This window comes from Hyaloscypha bicolor (genome assembly GCF_002865645.1).
Source record: "Hyaloscypha bicolor E unplaced genomic scaffold K444scaffold_113, whole genome shotgun sequence".
Lineage (NCBI taxonomy): Eukaryota > Fungi > Ascomycota > Leotiomycetes > Helotiales > Hyaloscyphaceae > Hyaloscypha > Hyaloscypha bicolor.
This window is the reverse complement of record NW_020194615.1, coordinates 23,776-39,926: the sequence shown is the minus strand read 5'-3', so window position 1 is coordinate 39,926 and position 16,151 is coordinate 23,776. Positions and strand designations below refer to the sequence as shown.

The following is a 16,151-nucleotide window of genomic DNA, read 5'->3' as shown; positions in this document are numbered from 1 at the left end:
TTTTAATTACTTATAATAATATATATTAACTAATTTTAAAAACAATGGTATTTAATAAAGGCTTTTAGTTTATATTAAACTTTTAAACCGAATTTTATAAATATATTAATATAAAGCTGAAGTTATTATTTATTAATTAAAACTTTATTTAAGTCGCGGAAGCTGAGAATAATGATGCAAGCCTTAGCAAGTTCGGCATCAATATCACTCTCTCGGATGGCGAACCTGGAAAGTATATTGGAGTTCGGCGGTGAAAGATTTTGAGGCGGTGACGTTAAAAATTCTTTGACCGTTGAATGTGTGAACCGAACGGATCGATCAGGCTCCACCCTGAGGAGGTATTCAAAAGCTTGATCAAACTGGACTTCGAAATTGAATCCCAAGGACTCTACAAGATCTGCCCAAGACCGCTGGCCTGCTCCAATTGCGACGGCATGCTCTAGCTCCGAGACGCTGAGTGGCTTCCGGACCCGAGCACCCATGTAAATCCCTGCTGCGCGACCTCCCGAGAATCCTCTGGAATCCGCTCAAAAAGGGAGCAATAGTACGCTGTTGCTTCCTTCGAAATCTTCCGGAGGCTTTCCAATCGTGTTTTGATTACTTGTGGGTGACTAATAAGACACCCCAAAGTAGAAATTCTTCCAAGTAAGAGAAGCTTGCAACAAGTTCCCCTGTGAGAGTTGTATGAATTCCTCCACGATCTCGGTCTGTTGCTGCCACGGGATCCACCATCTGCAGGGAATGTGTAAAACGACACCCCCCCCGGGTGTCGATTGGGGTGCCCGTTGGGGGCTAGACTAGCTACTAACCCAAAGTAGAGCTGCTCGGACAGGAACACCAAAACTCCGGCTTTTTCTTTAATTTAATTTAATATTTGTTTTATTTACTTACAGCAATAATTAAGGGCTATTTAAATATAAACTTTTTCTAAATAAATTTGGACTAGTAATAGCTCTTTATATTAAAGAAGTTAAAAATTTCATATTTTATAACCTAAAGGTAAGCTTAAGAATGAAGCCCAGAAATTTAGCAAATAATTCCTTAAAACTGGATATGAGAGTCTTATAAACCCCTAATTTATAGGGCCCTATAGGGTTTAAAAACTAGAATCTAATTAATTAGTATATAAATTCCCTTAAATTAAAAAACTATTTAAAGGAATCTTTTTATTATAGGCTAGGAAGCACTTGATTATAATATAGTAGTTATAATATACTAGCTTATATTTATATAAAAAAACCTAACTTTAGATTTTTAGGGAGCTTAGATAGCTAATTACAAGTCGTTAATACCCCTGCCCCAATCGACACCCAATCAATACCCGGGGTCGTTTTACACATTCCCCGTTTCCAGACCCAACATTGATTTCGACTTTTACTATACTTTAGGCTCGGTGCAATTTTTATTACAAGTGGGAAGAGTATATATCCGACGCTTTGTATTTCTTCGATTTCCGATGCGGCCATCTTGGATCTCTGCTCTGAGGTTCAAACGCGACTCTAGCTAACATTCAACTAGGAGTTCTTTCAAGCCAGGTTTATAATAAGCACGCACTATTTCTAACTCCCTTAAGTATAGTCCAATTTTTCAAATGTTTCTTCATCTGTACAACACAAACTATTCCATTTACGCAAGTGAGACTCCATCTCCAACAAGTCTCGAAAGTTATAGGAACTCACAGCGCTCGGTTTTGTAAATACCGACTTTTGCTCCTCAACACCGGCCCCCACTGGAAAAACACCCACGGAATGGGAATCATAGCTATAGTGATAAATGCAATTAATGACGTTGCCCACGCAAAACCAATGCTGTGGACCATCTGTGGCGTGAAAAGAGGGAACGATGATGAGATTGAGAAGCGCAAGAAGGTTGTGGCTGCAAGAACTGATGCGCCGTAATGAGCAGCGTAGACATCATTATTATAGATTGAGATAGACAACTGGTTACTGTTAGCTGTGAGATCTGTCGGGCAGGTGATGAAGAAGTGGGCTACTATATTGAGAACGTATGCTAAGCCGAACAATATGCCTGACAGCGCTGGAACAATCCAGTGGACTGAGGAGCGACCTGACCATGCGAGCCACTACAATGGTGTAAGTATATTCTAACCAGAACCCGAATCAAAATATAGCGGGCTTTCCTCGCTAGGGAAGAGGAGAAGTTCAGGGGACGCACAAATAATGAGATTGGAAAGAGTATCACACTCAACATTGCGGGGTACAGTCTCTTCTCGGGTTGAACCTCAGTACCAGATCGAATGGCTTCAGCTCTCGCTGTCTGATATGTTAATCGGTCGAAAAGTCCCATCACTGGAACGGCGACGAGCCCTCCGACGAGTAATGGTGCGAAGGTCAATCCGGCTTGGTATTGACTAAAGTGATATACTTGTTCGAAAAGGATTGCGTAAATGACGTAGCTTGAGAGAATCATATCAGCGTCTACAACTTCCAAGTGAGGAGAAACGGTAGCCGGCGAACTCACTATGCAAAGACAACTGATTGGGTGACAGCAAGTACGAGTCCATTTGGTAGTACAAACTCGGAGGCAAGTCAGCTTTCTAATTTTGGTAGTCAGGTTGAAGAACAGTAGTGGGACAGTGCTTACTGGTTCAACCATGATCATATGTAGAGGCCTACCGATTGATGCCAGAAATACCCCCCATGAGTCTCCTCGTTTCATGACTGGTAAATTCTCCTTCTTCGCGCGACTTCTCAAGATTTCAGGCGCATATGTTTCAGGAATCAGGAAAGCCACTACGGATAGAGTCCCCATCAAAATGGCTGATAACCAAAACGTCCACCGCCAAGAATGATATGTGAGCAGACTCCCACTGATCATAGGTCCTGTCTGCGTTGCATACATAACTCCGAGTGCATACAGGAGTCCGAACGTCGTGCCCGTCTTTTCAAGGCTGAGGTTCCAGAGATCATTCATCACGCCACCTCCTAATGAGACACATGGTCCTGCCAGCGTTCCAGCAAGAAATCTTGCAGCGGCCAAAGTCGAGTAATTGTGAGCAGCCCCACCGGCAATGGTGAACATGAGCGAGAGGGGTAGAGTGACTTTATAGACGATGACACGGCCAAATATCTCTGACGCCGCAGAAGCGATCAGAGCACCGACGCCGAGGCCGTAGGCGTAGAGAGAGATGGGGAGGATTGCAAGAGTGATGCCTATACGGAAGTCGACTGCAATGTTTGGAACTGCTGCAATATAGATCGGAGTCCCTGTTCGTGACAATATCTGAATTAATTTACCGTGTTTGGAAATTCAACTGTAGAGGCTTTGGTCCAGGCGGCATATACTCTAAGACATGTATGAATCTGACGAAAAGGAGGTTTTTCTTGAGTAGTTTACTCCTAGAACCTCCTACATTCGAGAATTTCTTTTCTTAAGAACTTTTCACTTACCAAGCGTCCTTATTGAGCTGTTAGTTCAAGGATGAATCGATGGATGGTAAAGTGAACATGGAAGAGGCAAGCCTAAACTATGATGCAAAAGGAGACGGGGGTGCTTACGCAACAAAACCTGCCGCAATGACGAACGTCCCAATTGCCGCCTTTCTCTTAGCAGTCCAGTTCCTTGGGTTCCCTTCATCGCCGTCTGTAAAATGTACCGGTGGCGCAGAAAGATGCCCTATCATATCATTTCGCGGTGCTTTCACTGCTTGGCCTGACCATGGCTCTAGTTTAGTCACTGGTTTGCTAACTCCCGTGTATGTCGTTGCATCTAAGCATCCGGCCTTCTCGTCCATCCGAGAGATGTCAGATGAACCATTATCCTGAAACGTTGATGAGACAACGGCCTCGTCCATTCTTGGCACCATAGAAAGAAAGAGAGAATGATACCAGATGGAAAGACAGGAGATGGCAACATCCTGAAAGATGGGCGGTCTGGGGAGCTTCTACATTCGTCACTAACAGGGTGTAACACTGCTAGCCTCATTTGTTAGTTTAGCCGCCCAGGAATAGTCGTGCTGCCTCCGGTCTTCTTTTAGATCACCGCGGGGCACCCACTGCACTGCTGACCAATAGGTCCGCTAAAACTGAAAGGGATCGATGTACTTCTGGGTAGCCCCACATCTGTTCTAACTGCGAAGAGGTGCGCCGCCTGACTGCCAGAATTTCCCCTCGGGATGGTTTTTCGCCCTCTCGTGGCGAACGGGGACTTTTGACGTCCAGTGGACGTAACAATTCCAGCATCTGATAACACCGGTAGCCTTACGTTCGTGCTGTTCTTCTCGTATTTGTCAGAATATCCACATAGCCCTGAAAGGGCACATCAGAAGCGATTGGATTCAAAGTGAGACAAAGACCTTGGATACAACAATTTGTCCTCCAGTAATCTGACACCATTCCCTCAAGCTAAATTACCATAGCCCTGTGTTGTAGGTCTTGAACTGCATCCAGGATTCTATTAACAGTTACATTATCTCTAGGAATGGCATGTCCACGGTCGTGCAAGATCCACTTTGCGGAGCCCGGCTCGCAGGCCACTTTTGATCCACTAGCACCCAGGAAACTATCCGATTGATCGAGAACATGTAGAGACGGAATGCTTAGCTGGCCGTCATCGCCCAATTGGGTTTTTTCCCGGTCGATTCCCACGCACGAAAAGAGTATCGCCCATTTGCAGATCGCATAAGCCGGATCCAGTGGATGTTCGATTGTATATCGGAGGAGAAGGGCAAGTGCCAGAGCCGCGCCTTGGGAGAACCCTATGATTCCATCAAATGGGCCATCCTCCATGATAATATCTTGGACAAAGTCCAAGGCCTCCTTTGCTGACTCGTAGTTGACCAGTTTGTTATCCGATGACATTGAGCACCAAGAGTAATAAGGTTCCGGGAACATGCTCCTCATGTCTTCTTGGCCCTCCGTCTCTATCAGACCATCTATAAAGTACAGTTCTAGATTTCGCTCTTCCTCAAGTCGAGTAACCAATTGTCCCAATTGCGCTCTAAAGATCTGACAACCAGTCAGCTCTACGAGATGCTTGGCAGGGGCGTAAAAGTCGGATAGTTACCTCTCCAGATGTATGAAGCCCATGGAGGCACAATACCTTTGGTTTCGACATGATTTCGAGTTTCTATGCCAAAGAGATCTAGCGCTAAATTTGGAGATCCTCGACTATCATCGAAAAAGACTTCTTTTTCGAATTTCTAAGGTCGAATGCCCTCTTAGATTGTATCTGCTTTTTATTTACAACTCTATAAGAGCAAGTTCGGTGGGGCGGCACCAGTGCCTGATACATCAATTGGTCAAAAAGTCATCGAGATAAGCAATTCTGACAATATTGCCTGAAAGATGCACGTTTTCGATAGATTTATGCACCTCAAATGTTACCTCGCCATGCATCTCGGTTGGGGATTCCCCGAGATGCACCTTCCCAGTGTGGACGTTCAAGAGACGCAGTCTAGGCGACTGCTCGTCAGAGACCCTGCCATTGCTCCGCATACTGCAATCCGTGATTCGGCCCCCCAGCTCTTGAATTGTTCCAAGATGCCCTGTACATTTGAATACTCTCTTAATCTTTATTCTAGGCCTAGATTGTAAGAATAGAGACTGGGACATTCGATGCGAAGCAGACTCGAAATGTCCAGGCACCGAAGGAAAACGGTGTACGCGGCGCATGGCGCAATCCATTACATTATCTAATGAATTGGTGACACGTGTATGAATTGCTGGGGCCCAAATCCTCTCATCCTTCTGCAGTTATATTAGGTATAGTGACTAAGAGACCCCCTGGGATGCTTCTGCATATGCTCGGCGCCTCCTTCTGACTGGTACTAGTACGTTCCGATCCTGGGAGGCTGTTATTTTAAGATGGGACGAGGAGACCATTTCCGAAAATGCTCCTACCGCCCAGGAAGCTTTGTCTCGCAGGTCGTCCATACCCAGCTTTGCTATTGGCGACTTCGTGCATTCTGCGAAGTTGTCCGAAATAGTTTGTACCTGAAGAACCTATCAGACAAGTTTTCTTGCCGCCGTAAACTTCGCTTCGTATGTGGTTGAATTCAAAGCTGAGATGTCAGACTTCGAGCCTTTTGCGCAGTCATTAAAAATGACATGGGGCTTCTGCCATAGAAGGTGTTCCCAAAAAAAGATGAAGGAGCGAGGAGTGAAATCAAAGCCTTGTAAAGGCTGTAGCCTCACCGTAATCGTTTTTTCTGTATCCATAATATTCTCAGGGGTTTCTCTTACCCCACGGCTTTCGATATTCTAGCAACAACATTGCAATCATCTGATCTACTTAATAATCAGCTTTTTAAGGGAACGCAAACTCTCTCTGTCCACTGAACATAAACATCACCAACAACCATAAGCAATATGGTATGCTTAAATGACGAAATGGGTCCTATTGCCGTGATTGGCTTGTCCGGGCGGTTTCCTGGGGAAGCAACAAACCCTGACAAGCTGTGGGAAATGTGCGCTGTAGGCAAGGATGCATGGTCACCATTTCCCAGTAACAGATTTAATTCGGAAGCCTTCTATCATCCAGATGGCGGAAGGAACGGTTCCGTAAGTCGAATATAACTCGTCAACGCAGAGAGATTGCTCACAGATCAAGACTAATATTCGTGGTGGCTTCTTCTTGAAGGAAGACTTGGCACATTTCGATGGACCTTTCTTCGGCCTCAATGTCGCCGAAGCAGCTGTGAGTTTGTCCAATCTATTTCTTTCAAGTCGAATATAGTAATAAGCTTCGACTCGCAGGCCCTGGACCCACAACAGAGACTTCTCCTTGAGTGCTCCTACGAAGCATTCGAAGATGGTGGGTCGAACCTAATTGATCCTAACGTGACCGCTAATTACTACAGCCGGAATTCGTATCGAGGATATTGCTGGTGAGAGCGTCGGTGTATTCATTGGGACTTTTGGTAAGGATTGGTGGAACGTCACATCAGAAGATCCAGATGCCATCCCTATGTAGTATGTACTGTCTTCTTTTTTATCGTTGCGGAATGTTTTCCCCCCTAATTCATCCCTGGTGCCACGTTTCTGATAACACAGTATATCATAAGCGTATTACTGACTTGGTCCCGGAATAGTTGGACGACAGGTGGCGGGCACACAATGTTGTCCAATAGGCTATCGTATTTCTATGATCTCTCCGGGCCGTCATTTACGGTGGATACAGCTTGCTCCGCGAGCTTGGTAGCACTGCATCTTGCTTGTCAGTCGCTAAGAGCAGGTGAATGTAGTTCTGCTATAGTTGGGGGAGTGAGTTATATGTTGGATCCAAATGGCTTTGTCACATTGAGTTCTGGTAAGCACTTCTGGCTTTATCGTTCTTGCCCCTGCATTGATTGTTTCGAATCACAGAATTACCACTGCGGGTAATATATTTGATGGATGTTGAGTTTAATGAACATGTTTACTATCATGGATCCGTCACAACACTTACTAACCTTTGTTACTTCAGCGGGGTTTCTATCTCCCGATGGCAGGTGCCACAGCTTTGATCAGAGGGCGAACGGTTATGGCCGTGGGGAGGGTGTTGGGTGTGTAATTCTCAAGCCCCTCAATGATGCTTTGAAGCATGGGAACGTGATTAGGGCCGTCATAAGGAATACAGGGATCAACCAAGATGGTAGAACACTTGGCGTAACGTTTCCGAGCGCCAAAGCCCAGGAGTCATTAGCACGTAAAGTATATGCGCAGGCTGGCCTGGATCCACTGGAAACAACATATGTAGAATCTCACGGAACTGGAACACAGGCTAGCGATCCTGTCGAAGCTTCTGCCTTGTTCGAAACCTTCGGCAAAGCACGAAGTGACCCTATCCAGGTTGGCTCCGTCAAGTCGAATGTCGGTCACCTTGTAAGTTTGACATTCTCATTAGCAAAACCTACCCTCAAACCACGGATTCTACCCTCAAACAAGACATTCGTAGCACGCATCTCTAAGCATGCATGTGTTGAGAGAGCATGAATCCCAACACGTCTGAAGCAACCCCAAAACCTCCGAAAAAGCAGTAGGCTAACCCCGAGGTTGTCGCGAACAGGAAGGTGCTAGTGGCGTGACCGGGCTGATCAAGACCATTCTTATGTTGGAGCGAGAACAGATACTTCCAAACTCTGGGTTTGAAACTCCGAATAAACGCATCCCATTGGATAAGTGGAATCTGCAGGTATTTGAAGTCAAAACACATAGTGAGTTGAATGTTAATAGCAATGTAGATTCCCACGAAGTCCTTGCCTTGGATTCGCAAGAATGGGGTTTTGAGGGCATCAATTAACAGGTAAGGCTATTCTATCTCATACTTACTCGCAAATAGTAAGTGTTCTGAGCAGTCTCAGCACTTTATTCCGCTGGCCTAGATGACTATCAGAACAAATTGCTCTCGAAACGACTCCAAGAAAGTCACCACTCATGAGAACTAAAGTGCTAATACGTCGCGGCAGCTTCGGCTATGGCGGTACGAATGCTCATGTCATTGTAGAAGACGTTCGTGGTTATCTGCAATCACGGGAGTATGGAGATTGCAGTGGAGCACTTACCGTAGTGGAGACTGTCATGGCAGGTCCAGGAGACTCCACACCGGAATCAAAAACATATGATGACACCCTCTCCGATGAGGGATCTTCGCGGAAAGTTAGCACACCTGATACTTCAGTAACATCCCTCACGGGTGGTGTTGATGTAGAAGACGGTGGCTATGCTTCCACACGAGCTACATGGGCTCCAAAGAGTCGTCTCTATGTTATCTCAGCTTATGACGAGAACACCGGCAAGCAATATCTCAAGGAGTTGCATGATCACCTCTCAAAAGAAGTCGTTAATGAAAATGGACCCTTCATGGAAAATCTTGCGGAGACTTTGAGCAGGCATCGTTCGTTGCTCCCCTGGAAAACATCAATGATAGCTTCATCTCTATCCCAGATCATTTCATCTCTTCAACAAGCAAGTCTCACGCATTCCACGAAATCACCAAGAGTGGGCTTCGTCTTTACTGGGCAAGGAGCACAATGGTATGCAATGGCAAGATCTCTTCTGGATACTGAACCGTTCCGCAAGTCACTGGATCTTTGTAACGGAGTACTCGAGTCTCTTGGTGCCGGGTGGTCGGTGGTCGGGGAGCTCCGGAAGGATAAGTCGTTGAGTCGAGTTAATGAAGCGGTTCTGAGTCAGCCCCTTTGCACCATCATTCAGATTGCTTTGGTGGATCTTTTGAGCTCCTGGAGTATCACCCCTACGGCAATCATAGGTCATTCTAGTGGTGAGATTGCTGCGGCATACGCAGCAGGAGCCTTGAGTCTCAAAGGAGCTGTCACTACTGCGTACCATCGTGGCTTGGTCGTTGGTACTAAGAAACGAAACAACATCCTCCACAAAGGAGCCATGGCCGCCGTCCGGTCTACGAAATCTGACGTTGTAGCACTGCTTTCTCAGCTACAAACAGGAAAGGCTCATATCGCATGCCACAACAGCCCTCGTAGCTTTACGGTTTCCGGAGATGAATTTACGATCTATGAACTCATCGACTTGTGTGCCTCTAAGGGGATATGGGCTCGAAGGCTTTTAGTCGATGTCGCTTACCACTCACCAAAGATGCAAGCCGTCGCCGAAGAATATCAAGTTGCATTGTTAGCTGCAAGTGTAGGCTCAGACCCCTCGCAGAAGCCAAGTTACGAGCAATACTCTTCGGTAACTGGACGAAAGCTTCAGTCAGGTGATATTACGCCAAACTATTGGGTAGAGAATATGACGAAGCCCGTTCTATTCTCTGACGCACTCCTCGAAATGTGTACCAAGTCCAAAGGCCGGGCGTCTACCCAAGCCAAGAACATCAGTTCCATAGATTTGCTGATTGAGATTGGCCCGCATGGAGGGCTGGCTGGGCCTGTGAGAGAAATCATACAGTCCCAGCCTGCACTGGCAAAAATATCATACATTTCCGCCTTGAATAGGGAGGAGGATGCCGTGGATACGGTGTTGAAACTTGCGTCCAGGCTCTTTGACCGAGGATATGCTGTCGATATCCAGGCGGTGAATCAAGCTGCCCACCAGGGACATCCGTCTCAACTGGTAAAATTGCCAAGCTATCCATGGAACCATTCTACGAGATACTGGGCAGAGCCTCGAGTACATATGGACTATCGACTAAGAAAGTGGCCGAGGCATGATCTACTCGGGGCATCGGTAAAGTTTTCGAATGCCCTTGAGCCTCGATGGCGAAACTGGATCAGACTTGCAGAACTGCCTTGGCTCCGAGATCATAGAGTACAGTCTCTGGTGAGCTTAGCTTTCCATATTTCGTTTTGTGCTATGACTTGCGTATCGTGTTTTGTGCGGAAGGTAGACTTAGATCTTGAGAACTGTCGGCTTGCGCCCCAAAATATATCTAGGTCTCACAAATTATATTTTGCGAGCAGTTACTGACACCTATATCTAGGTGATCTACCCTGCAGCAGGCTACATATCTATGGCTATTGAAGCTGCACGTCAACGGGCTCTGGAGATGAACCTATCTATAGATGGGTACGACCTTCGGCAGATCAATGTTTCCCAAGCCCTGGTTATTCCCGAGCCATCTGGCCAAGTCGAAACAATGTTATGCATGAAGCCATTTCCAGAGAGCTCTAGATCGTCTTCTGGAACCTGGCACGAATTCTTCGTGTATTCGGCATCAGGCACAGGCAAATGGATCGAGCATTGCCGTGGACAGATATCCATTCGGCAATCAACGCTGCTCAATGATATCGATGGCAAGAGGCAAATGGAGATGACACGATCTGCTTATGCACACCAGAAGTTTGAAGCAGAGTTACAGTGCACTCATATGATTCCGGGATCTGAGTTATATGCCCAATGTGCAAAGATTGGGCTTGAATATGGTCCTAGTTTCGCAAACATGACGAATGCACGAGTGGGCGACGCTCGCGAGAACCTGACTTGTTTAAGAAGTACGGGGACGGTCATCCACCCGGACATCGAAAAGGTTATGCCAGCGAACTATCATAGTCCTTTTGTCATTCACCCCGCCACTTTAGACGCTTTCTTCCACGTCGCAATTGCTGGGATGGAACTCAAGACGGTCGCAGTACCAACGTTCATCTCGAGTGTGTTCGTCTCGAGTAACTTGTCGCCGCAGACACAGCACCAATTCTCCGTACTTGCTACGATCAATAAAGGCAGCGCACGAAATCCAAAATTCTCTTTGGATGTCTATGATAGTGAGGCTGACCCTGACTTCCCTTCCTTAGAGGTTCATGGGCTCGAGTCGACATCTTTGAATGGCCAGGCAGGAGACCAAAGCATCGGTAAACTGAGAAAGTCCTACTATCGGACTAAGCTCCGCCCTGACGTATCACTAATGTCTCCATCCCAATTTTCTGCACATTGTAGTCCTTTTCAACCAACAAGTGAAGATTCTCAGCTTGCAGCGTTGATCGACGAGGCATTCTATTACATGGCCGATTCAACAATGAAGCACATCCCGGAAACTGCCATTTCTACATTATCATCCAAAGGCGTCAAGCTGTATCACTCATTACAACGAGTTGTGAAACATGTGGCTAGTGGTCAAGTCCCTTTCGATGTCTCTAGCTGGCTCACGAAGACCGATGCCGAGCGTGAAGTAATATTGGAGAAGGCCCGCAACTCTGGCGACGAAGGAAATTTTGCCGTCGTCGTCGGCGAGCAGTTTCAGGGTATTATTGAGGGAACAGTTGACCCCCTGGCGCTGACAATGAGAAATGATGAGTTGGGTCGGTATTATGCCAACAACACGCGAATGACGCGTCAATGGTAAGTGGGAAAACCACCTCCTCTTCAATTTGCGCCAAGTTCCAAGAATTTATGCTAATCAGAGACAGTAAGTTGTCCATAATTTCTCATAGAAGTGCCATCTATAGGGAGACCGTGAAACAATGAAAGGAGCTAATGGCATAATAGATGAGCAAGCTACAATTTTGGTCGACCTCCTCGCCCACAAAAATCCACACCTGAGAGCCCTAGAAGTTGGGGCTGGCACTGGAGGAGCCACTCTCCCAATACTAACAGCGCTTGGGGGCATGGACTCCAGCACTTCGCCTCGCTTCCTCTCCTATCATGTCACTGATATCACAACGGGATTCTTCGAGAAGCTTCAACAAAAAACAACCGCATGGGGTGACCTCGTCAGCTATAGGAAGCTGGATATAGAGAGGGATATTGACCTTCAAGGCTTTGAGGCGGAATATTATGATCTTGTAATTGCTGCTAATGTGCTGCATGCAACAAAAAACATGAGTCGCACAATGGCTAATGTTCGGAGACTTCTGAAACCGGGTGGTACGCTACTTCTGATTGAGTTGATACCTAAAATTGCCGGCTTCACTAATATATTTGGTATTTTTGACGGATGTAAGTTTCTTTGAGAGCTGCCGCTGAACCCAGCTTCACTGATTTAGATGTGAATGGAAACTAACATCACTAGGGTGGTTCGGCGAGGAGGAAGATCGGAGAGACTCTCCTCTCATATCGGAGGAAAGATGGGACAAAATCCTCAGAGACACAGGATTCAGCGGTCTCGATTTCAGTCTACCAGATACAACGGACGTTATCGCTCACCAAGGCACGACAATGATATCCAGAGCTACCACAACCATCGATCATCTTAGCAACAATGCGTCCGTCTCTGTTCTGCCTCAGGCTCAAGACTCAGAAAACATTGTCCTCGTGGGTACAGACTCAAACACGATCAGCAACTCGGACAGGATCAAACATCACATCTCAGAACATCACAAGCTAGGGAGAGAGATTGGAGAAGTTGCCAACTTCTCCAATCTTCAGCCTGATGGTCGAGTCTATATCTTGCTAGAGCTGGAGAGTTCGATCTTGAGGGACATGACAGAGCCCAGATTGAAGACTTTGAAGGAACTATTCAGTCAAAGCAAAGGGATCCTCTGGGTCACAAGAGGAGCTTCCCATCTGCCCACCAACCCGGATTTGAGTCTCGTCTCTGGTCTTCTTAGAACACTCAGAATTGAGACTGGTCGACCCCTAGTCCACCTGGATCTTGATCCAAGATCGGATCTCGAAACATCAGCTAACGCCATAGCGAAAGTGTACAAGAGCAGGTTTGAGAACGACGACGTTGAGTCAGAATTTGTTGAACGTGAAGGTTTCATCTTAATCCCTCGCCATATGGAAGACGATAAGACTGGGGCCCGCATTGCTGCCAGAATTGGCAACTCAACACCAGAGATCGACACAATACCCCAGACGGGACGCTCCTTGAAGCTGCAAATTGCCCAATTTGGCCTTCTCGATACCTTTTACTTTGATGATGATGTACGTGTAGCGGATGAGCTTCCACATGATCACATCGAAATCGAGGCAAAGGCGAACGCACTGAACTTTCGGGATGTCATGACGGTAAGTTATGTCATTTACGACTTGTGTTGGACATCCACTAATACAGAGCGTGTGCTAGGCTATGGGACAGATAGAGTCTACTGAGCTAGGTTATGAGTGCAGTGGGGTCGTTTCCAAGGTAGGATCAGATGTCCAGTATCTCGCGGTAGGTGACAGAGTAATGGCTACTGGAGATGGAATATTTTCCACGTATGTACGCCTACCTGAGTTCGCTGCATGCAAGATCCCGGACGATATGGATTTCGATACCGCTGCTTCAATTCCCGTCGCGTATGGCACAGCGTACCATTCCCTCCAAGCAGCGAGGCTGGTCAAAGAGGACACTGTTCTGATTCACGCCTCAACGGGGGCACTTGGTCAAGCATTAATCATGATGTGTCAGCATGTCGGTGCTCGAATCCTGGCTACAGTTGGTACGTCAGAAAAGAAGACTTTCTTGATGACACAATTTGGAATCCCCGAAGAGCAAATTTTTTACAGTCGAGATAGCAGCTTCAAACAGGGCATTATGCGTGCAACGGACGGAAAAGGAGTCAATGTCATCTTCAACTCACTCTCGTCTGAGCTCCAACGGGTTACTTGGGAATGCATAGCTCCGTTCGGGCGGTTCATCGAGCTGGGACGACGCGATTTCATTGTCAACTCTCGGCTTGAACAAGCTCAGTTTCTCAACAACGTAACATTCGTGGGGCTAGACTTTCGTCATATGACCATAACCAGTGCGCGGTATAGCCAGGAAGCATTCCACGGATATATGGACTTGATTCGGTCGGGGATTCTCAAGGCTCCGCAGCCAATCTCGACTTATGGGATAAGTGACATAGAGAAAGCATTCCGCATAATGCAAAGAGGAGAGCATATCGGTAAGCTTGTTATCATGGCAAAGGCAGGCGAGCGATCCAAGGTGAGCACTGTGGATAACCGATTAGCTAGTATTTGCTGAATTTCAAATACAGGTAATGCCTCGAAAAGCTCCACGAATCGTTCTTCAAGTGAATGCAACGTACGTTTTAGTTGGAGGAATGGGTGGGATAGGCCGAGCACTTGCGGTAAGGCTTGTTGAGTGGGGTGCAAGAAATCTGGTCTTTCTTTCTCGCAGTGGCGCCACAACACCAGCAGCGTTGGACCTGATCAAGCTTCTGCAGAATTCTGGAGCTGTTGTGGAGGTAATAAAATGCGATATCGGGGATTTTGACCATCTAGAGACCGTTGTCAAGGAAATAACGCAGCAATTGCCTCCAATCAAAGGCATGTTCCATCTCGGTATGGTCATGCAAAGCGCACTATTCGAGAACATGAGATTGGACGACTGGACGGATTCGTTACTTCCCAAAGTGCAGGGTACATGGAACCTTCACAATCTCCTCCCGAAAAATCTCGACTTCTTCGTTCTCATATCCAGCATCGTAGGCATTATGGGGAATGCTTCCCAGTCCGCTTACGCCGCTGCCTCGTCTTTTCAAGATGCATTCTCGGCATATCGCAATCATCTAGGTTTACCTGCAATCACAGTTGACTTAGGCTTGGTTGTTGGGATAGGCTATGTTGCTGACCGAAACATACTCGAAAGCAAACTAAAAGCGCAAGGACACGACGATATCGGTGCGGATGAATGTTTGGCAATCATCGAGGAAACAATATTGCAAGCCTTCCAGTCTGAACATAGCGGCAATCTCATCACTGGATTTGGCCTTGGCAAGTTCACTGGTGGAGATATTCACCATGCGAGCCACCAGACTCCCCTGTCATCACATGCCAGAAGGCTAGCTCTGGGCGCATTCTCAGGAAACGCGCAAAAAGAAGAATCGACAGCATCGCTAAGAGTCCGCGAATTGTTGCGCACTACCACGTCCCTCGTGGATGCCGAAGCACAAGTCTTAGAGGCATTGCAGATGAAATTTTCAAATTTGTTAATGCATTCACTGGATGACATCGATGCTTCAAGACCATTGAGCTATTACGGCCTAGATTCGCTGGTTGCAGTAGTAAGTAAAGATGTCGCTAATTGATTACAATCTTCATCTCTAACATTGTTTGAATAGGAGATGAGAAACTGGATAGCCAGCGAGATTGAGGCAACAGTCCCAGTGCTTGAGTTGCTTGGCAATCAGAGTATTTCGGATCTTTCAAAGTCGATTGCACGACAGTCAAGGATTTTGAAGAAGCTTCTGTCTTAAGAGTGTTCAAATGCTTTTTGAAGAACAAGAGGAGAGCTATTTGAAAGAAGGAAGAGGAAGAAGGTAGACGGCGAAGGCGAATATGGCAAGGTAAAGGTAAAGGGGTAATTATGCGATAAAAATGGAAAAAGTTAATAAGCGCCAGGCTTCTTAAATAGTTTATACCCGAGCTTAAGCTCTGGGTAAGCCAAGGGCGGCCAATCGGGTGGCGAGAGAAAAGCTTTAGCTGCGTCTCTGAGGTCCTGCGACATAAGGCGCTACTAGAGGACATCCGGTGTGAGAGGTCAAGTGGTGAAAATGCCGAGAGCTCGGGCTCAGGTTAAACTGTAAAGAGGCGGCATCTGTGTGATCAGAGGAGCAAGGCCTACAGCGGTAGGCGAAACTGGCTTTAAAACACCATTTTTTTTTAATACCGAGCTTTGGAAATCGCGGCTGGGCTGCCACAGCTGCGTTACACATAACCTAATATTACTAAATTGCGAATTGCTTAATAATAATAATTCTAGATTAAGAAGTAAATTAATCGAATAGTAGAATGCTCGCCCATCTTTAAATCCCTAATAGCATTAGTATCTAAGCCTGGTATTTATTTGCTACTACTTGTTTATAT

General features: G+C 46.4%; 2 protein-coding genes across 2 annotated transcripts; one reads left to right on the top strand and one right to left on the bottom strand.

Moving 5' to 3' along the window:
* Window positions 1-1,428: 1,428 nt before the first annotated feature.
* On the bottom strand, window positions 1,429-3,819 carry K444DRAFT_23508 (MFS general substrate transporter). Its single transcript, XM_024871265.1, has 6 exons — window positions 3,519-3,819; window positions 3,411-3,418; window positions 2,605-3,227; window positions 2,482-2,537; window positions 2,176-2,416; window positions 1,429-2,083 (listed from the first exon to the last, which is right to left on the bottom strand). The coding sequence occupies exons 1-6, from the start codon at window positions 3,812-3,814 to the stop codon at window positions 1,676-1,678; spliced, it is 1,632 nt and encodes a 543-aa protein (XP_024734640.1). The 5' UTR covers window positions 3,815-3,819; the 3' UTR covers window positions 1,429-1,675.
* Window positions 3,820-6,329: 2,510 nt separating this feature from the next.
* K444DRAFT_592521 (uncharacterized protein) lies at window positions 6,330-15,928 on the top strand (the record flags this gene model as incomplete). Its single annotated transcript, XM_024878243.1, is given in 15 exon segments — window positions 6,330-6,521; window positions 6,571-6,657; window positions 6,717-6,774; window positions 6,821-6,932; window positions 7,052-7,269; window positions 7,426-7,823; window positions 8,008-8,133; window positions 8,183-8,244; window positions 8,408-10,238; window positions 10,399-11,746; window positions 11,901-12,350; window positions 12,424-13,364; window positions 13,423-14,277; window positions 14,294-15,349; window positions 15,407-15,928. 15 exon segments carry the CDS (start codon window positions 6,330-6,332, stop codon window positions 15,539-15,541), a joined length of 7,869 nt encoding a protein of 2,622 aa, XP_024734639.1. The 3' UTR covers window positions 15,542-15,928.
* Between the last annotated feature and the right edge of the window lie 223 nt (window positions 15,929-16,151).